The sequence below is a fragment of the Anomaloglossus baeobatrachus genome, chromosome 11 (assembly GCF_048569485.1).
Source record: "Anomaloglossus baeobatrachus isolate aAnoBae1 chromosome 11, aAnoBae1.hap1, whole genome shotgun sequence".
In the NCBI taxonomy this organism is placed as follows: domain Eukaryota; kingdom Metazoa; phylum Chordata; class Amphibia; order Anura; family Aromobatidae; genus Anomaloglossus; species Anomaloglossus baeobatrachus.
In genome coordinates this window covers 58217881-58224199 of record NC_134363.1, presented here as the reverse complement: position 1 = coordinate 58224199, position 6319 = coordinate 58217881, and the positions used below count along the sequence as shown (strand labels likewise).

General features: G+C 47.4%; 1 protein-coding gene across 1 annotated transcript in view; it reads left to right on the top strand.

Moving 5' to 3' along the window:
- The first annotated feature begins 6123 nt into the window (after positions 1 to 6123).
- Positions 6124 to 6319, top strand: part of RPS9 (ribosomal protein S9) — a 10020-nt gene continuing 9824 nt past the window's right edge. Inside the window, exon 1 of the mRNA XM_075327667.1 lies at positions 6124 to 6233. Coding sequence (XP_075183782.1) covers positions 6137 to 6233 — 97 coding nt within the window. The 5' untranslated portion in view covers positions 6124 to 6136. The remainder of the gene's footprint in view (positions 6234 to 6319) is intronic.

Below are 6319 nucleotides of genomic sequence, written 5' to 3'. Positions count from 1 at the left end.
TCCTGGTATACATATCCCGCTTCTAGTTTATTTGGCATCCTCCTAGGTCCCTCCTGATATATATTTGTACCCCCCTCTGGCTCCCACATCATGCAGTGTCCTCCTGTGTAGACAGCCCGCAGTGGCTGGCAGCTGACATCGGCGTCCCTGCTATAGCGACGCATGACATCACTATAATGCACTTTTCAGGCACATTCTCATGATGTCACCTGCCAGCCAAACAGCTGATAACTTGTATTGCAGTGCAAGGGATCCGACAGGTCTCTGCACTGTAATGCATTTCAGCTGTATGTGCGTCGTTGGACGTACACGCTCATCCAGCTAAGGCAGGGGCTGGGGTCAGCGGGCACCCTTCACCCCTGGGCCCGTGATCGTTCCACCCCTGTTTGGACCCCATATACAATGATTAGGCCTTACTTGCAGGGTCCCTGGTTGCATCTAAGCACTAGGTGCTGGTCGGTGGAGTAAGTTGTAATAAGAAACCAGTAAAACAAGTCAGGAGTTTAAAAAAAAAAATAAAAAAACAGCCAAGGGAAGCCCAGATTATATGTCAAGAAGGTCAGGGAAGAACAATAGGCAGAGAGAGCCCTGGGTAAAGAAGTATAAAGGTCAATGTGCTAGGTCATCCACGGGACAAAAAGGAGAATTGTCAGACGCAAAACCAATCCTTGTAAAAGCCCCAGGACAGTATCGACTACAAAAACTGTCAAATGCAGGAGGAATAAATTAAAAAAAAAAATTAAAGAGTATTTTTTTTCATGAATCAATAGTATATGTGAAAATAAGCAACTTTATAATACCTCTTACTATAAAAAACCCTTTCTTTCTCCTCCTGGACTGATCATTCCTCCTCAATATTCCCAATTCACAAATAAAATCAGTCTTCAGTGAATCCAGACTTTCCCTTTACTGAGATAGGAGATGACAGTTGGTGCTCATAATGTTCTATGGAGAACTGTAATTGACGTTTCAGAAGAATTTGCAGTAGATTTCATTGAATTTGTAAAGCACCAACTGTCATCTCCTATCTCGTGAATGAAAAATCTGTCTTCACTGAATACAGATTTCACCTGTGAATTGAGAGTGAAGGATCAGTCCTGGAGGAGAAGGAGGCGGATTTCTCTCATAAGAAATATTACAAAGTTGCTTATTTTTATATGTACTATTGACTTATGAAATAACATTTAACAATGGTTACTCTTTGAATAGTCATCTGATTGTTATGCCTTCCCCCCTTTTTCCCATGTAAAGCGCCATGGAATGAATATCGCTATAATAACAAATAATAATAATAATACTTTCCAATTGTCCTGTGGCTGACAGGTGGAGCAGTTTATGTAAAGCCCAGGTGGGCTAGGGGTGGGATCTAAACATCACTCTATCCCATCAGCAGGATTATAGCTCTCTCGCATTATCTGAGCAAGTAACAAGCACGCTGTTCAATATCAACCAAACCACTGTCAGTGTAGTGTCGCGGGCGGGTCGGACGCGCTCGCCGCTGCGCCTTCTCTGGCGCTCCGGTCTGGCGCTGCTGCGACGGCTGCTCGGTGGCTCAAGCGGTGGGCCGGATCCGGGGACTCGAGCGGCGCCCCTCGCCCGTGAGTGAAAGGGGTGGTTGGTTAAGGGATTTAGTCCGTATCGCCACCCACGGGTTGTGGTGAAGATGGGCACCACCGCTGCTGGTGACGGGGATCCCGGGAGCGATGGTAGGGAGCAGCTGGGATGTTGTTTTTCCCCCCTCCGTGGGTAGGGGTCGGTGGTCCCGGGGCCCGGTGAGGTGATGGTGGAAGGATGCTGGGTTGGTGAGGTGCAGGGTTGCAGGGACAGCGCGGCGCGGTGCCGGATGGCACGGGTGTACTCACTCAGCAAGAAAGGTACAAAGTCCTCGGTAAACCAAACGGCTTGATGGACGGGTCCCGCAGCCGGCTGCAGTGCTTCTCCCCGGACAGGTGATGGCGGCTGTCTTTCCCTGCACCTTGATGTTCTCCTTCTGACTACTATGGATTCCCAACGGTAGTCCGCTCCCCGGTGTATGGGTACCGGAGGAGCCCGTTTGCCCGCAGGCGCTGGCCCTTGGGTCTCTAGCCTTAGGCGGTAGCTGTATACCCTCACGGTGTGGGCGGTTGCCTTCAATCGGGACTTTTGCTGTTGTGAAACCCCTGGGGTTCCAGTCACATTCGGACCTGACTATTGTCGGCGGCTCCAAGCCTGGTTGGGGTCCGATGGCCCTGCCTGTGTGTGCTGGCTTCACTTCGCTCCCCGGTCTGTACCGGCGGGCCGTCGCCCGTCCCCGGTCCTACGGTTCCGCGTTGCTTCACCACTCCTGCAGACGGCCACCACCGTCTGCCAACCTTGCTGTCAGTGCCTGGGCCACAAAGCCCGACACCCAAGTGCTCACTCCTCTCACTTCCACCTCCTGGACTAAACTGTCACTTTTCCCGCCTCCAGGCCTGTGAACTCCTCGGTGGGTGGAGCCAACCGCTTGGCCCCGCCCCACCTGGTGTGGACATCAGTCACTGGAGGGAGGCAACAAGGGTTTTTGTTTGGCTGTTGTCCCTGTCTAATGGGGGTGGGGTGTGTTAGTGTGTTATCTGTGACGACCTGGCTAGGCCAGGGCGCCACAGTAGCACCCATGGGGTAGGGGTTCAATACTCGTCGCCGGGTCTGGGGATGTCACGGGGTGGCCCTTGTGCCCAGTTTCGTGGCCTCGAGTTGTACAATAAAGGGGGATGGAGTGGTGGTGATGGAGGTTTGATTTTGTGACGCCACCTGCGGTACGCGGCCATGGAATTAGCCGCCGCTGCTATCGCTGAGATGTTTCTGCTCCCCACAGGTGGAGCGGGGCGCCGGCAAGAACAAGCGGACACCGTCTCTGCGGGTTCCAGGTGTTTTACTCACAGTTCTTTAGGTAACCCGGTTGCCACTCCTGAAGCACTGGCCACAGCTGTGATGGACTCCGTCGATCCCAAATCCATTGGAGGTCAGACCCGGTACAGTAGCTGGTGGGCCCTTCCTGCTTGCGCCTGTTGAAAATGGATCCCCGTGACTTGAAGCTACAGTACTTGGGGACCCCTGCTCTTGACTTGTAGTCTCCTCTCCCATATGCAGGTGCCGTGGGTCCGCAGTGGGGCTGAACTCAGATCACGGCTCCAGACCCTATGTAGCACTGTGCTCTGGGAACTGTGGTGGCCAGAGGGGCATACATTCTCCCTGTCCTGCAGACTCTGGTGACCGAACCTGAAGTATAGTTCAACCAAGGGTTCTGCACCCTGAACTGCGCTGGTCCAATGAAGCAATGAAGCTCTCCCCTCGGCGACTGTCTTGACTCCTGTGTCACACCAGAGCCACTGGTAAGACCGTCTGCTCCCTTCCTCTCCTGCTTGTGAACTCTCTAACTGTTGTGTTGGCTCCTGACTCCCCCTTGTGGCTGCTCCTCCCCCGGGTACCTGTCACTAGTGGGTGACCGCCCCTCATGTTTGGTGACTGCTAAAGACCCGACACTAGCTTAGTCCCCAGTGGGTTGGGCAATCAAATTGTGTGTTTGAGTTGTGTAAGTGGTGAAACCAGTACTGACCTCCTCTGGATCCAGGATAAGTACCGCACCTTAAGTGAGGAAGTGAGGTGCAGTACCCTGTGGCGACTGAAGCCTCAGGGGCGCCACATCAGCACCACTGACTGGAAATAAACAGTAATGTCCTAGTGGTAGTAGAGAAGTGATGGGTACGTTTTAATACAGCATTATTATAAATGCACATGGTGACTGTGGGGCATTGCACTATGGCATATCATCGGTGTCAGACCGGGACGGCAGGGGCCCACCAGCAACTACATACAAACATTACACTCACAAATTTCCCTATGCTTCTATATAATTATATACTGGATAGTTTGTAAAATGAAAGATGAGATTCTATCTTTATTTGTAAATAGTGAAACAAGTGTATTATGCCAACTTCTCATTGTGCTGAGGAGGAAGTAAGTGATGTATTACTGCAGAGGGGCCCACCAGAGGATTCTCCGGCTCTCTGGTGGGCCAGTCCAAGCCTGAATATCATACACTGGGTCCCGGGAGCTTCAAGTTTCTCCTCTTCCCATACCTATGGAAATTACATTCACAAACAAGGCTGCTTCCTAGGGCCTAAAGGAATAAAAATAATAATTAAAAAAATATAATTTTAATACATAATTAATATAATTTTAAGGTTTAATAGTTATATTATGATGTATAAGAGCTTGTTCACACACTGCGTTTTGGTTTTTTTTGCAGCTTTTTACAATACCAGCAAAGTGAAAGAGACTTTTGAAATCTCATAGTCATCCTCCATTTTTTTCCTTGCAGATTTCACTATATATATATATATATATATATATATATATATATATATATATATATATATATATATATATATATATATATATATATATATTTATTTATTTAAAATCTGCAGTGTCAATTCTTTCAGCATTTTTCACCCATTGAGATCAATGGGAAAAAAAAGTAGAAAAATGGGTATTTTACGCATTTATGTTTTCCCGACAACACTTTTTACAGCAGAACAATTTGCTGCAAATTCTCAGTGTGCACATGTACCAAAGGGTCCGTCCCGTAGTATCCTATACATAGCCCAGTTATGTCACCGCCGAACGTTTCTACATTCACATCCTCATTGAGCCATATTTAGAAATGCGCAGTCATGCAATCTACTCAACAGTATTAATAATTCATGGGATCAATCATTTCCAGTTTCTGCTGCTGTTTTTTATCAGATGCAGAGGAGTCACTTATAGGAACCAGGGGAGGGGGAATGGGGGACGTTTGTGCCAAATTTTGAAACTTTTTTGGCTAAAAATCACTTTGGCAATTTTGCTCTGTTTACCTTATGCTCCTTCTATTTCTGGCTGCTGAATGAGTCAACTGAGAGTCCATCAGCGAGCTTGTTATCACAGTCTGATAGGGAGTTTGTAGCGTTTATGTTTTTTTCTGAACTCCTCTCAGCTGACCAAAGACCACATCAAAGTTGAAAGTACAGGGACACTATAAAAGCAAAATGGTGCAAAATTCTTGATAGAACCCAATTTCAAAAATGATTTATTGACCCAAATACATGTATTTAGGCAAATCAAAAGTGTTTTTTTTTTCACAAATTGGTCCCTGGACGCTTGGGAATCCATGATTTAATGGATGACACACATTTTAATCTGCCCGATCTGGGATGGCGCTTGATGGTGTGAGATTTATCACACACTGTAGTCTTAAAACCATCACAGACTATAATATGTCATATTAATAATTAAAATTATTCCTCCTCTGTAATCTTCACCCACTACAGACAGCAAAAGCCTCATGTGCCACAACTAGCCATGTCACATTTGTTCCAACCATAAACATGGCGGGGAGTTCCCAAGCCAGGCGACAAATATAGTAGAACGTATCACGTTGCAGCGCTGGAAAATGACGTAATGAGGCGTGGTTTACGATGTGCTATATAAATGGCTGCAGAGGGCGGGCCCATCCTTTCCTCGCGGTGGCCCGGTGAGTGTGGATACGCTGTGGTAGTGGGGAAAGCGCTTGCCTTAAGTGCTACAAATCGCCCGACTGCAGAACGTTTCACTTATTGTTCCATATTTTCTGCTGGAAATATACATGTATATATTGTTTTTCTGGTTATCGCCGCCGGCCGCGTGCTTTTCCTATTAGGCCGCCATTGTGGCCACAAATCTGCTACTACTGCTTCTCCCTGCCGTGTGCTTTCCCATGTTAGCCTATAGTCTCCAGTGTAGTTGCATTATTACAAATGTGCTTGTGTAGCCCCCACCATAAACTAGTTAGCAATAAACCCTGTAGGCTTCAGCTGTTAGGAAACTACAACTCCCAGCATGCTTTGCTGTAGGCTCAGTGCATGCTGTGACTGCTGCCGGTTCAGGGCATGCTGGGAGTTGTAGTTTCACAGCTATGAATGCCTTTGGTGGTAGCTGGCCTGGAGGGATTTTAATCAGATCAGTTCATGGTACGCCAATTTACATTACTATTACGGTTTATTTATTAGCCATTTATGTAAAGGCGCTTTATTTACTGTGTGTGTTGAATGCCCCTGACCGATGATTTGTCTGTTTTTGTGACAGGTAGATACCCAGGATGCCCGTTGCCAGGACCTGGGTGTGTCGGAAGACCTATGTCACCCCGCGACGTCCATTCGAGAAGTCGCGGTTGGACCAGGAGTTGAAACTTATTGGTATGTAATGGTTTATGGTGTTGTGGGCTCAAATGTATTTTTTAGGTTTTGTAAACATATACAATATATATATAAATAGCCACTGG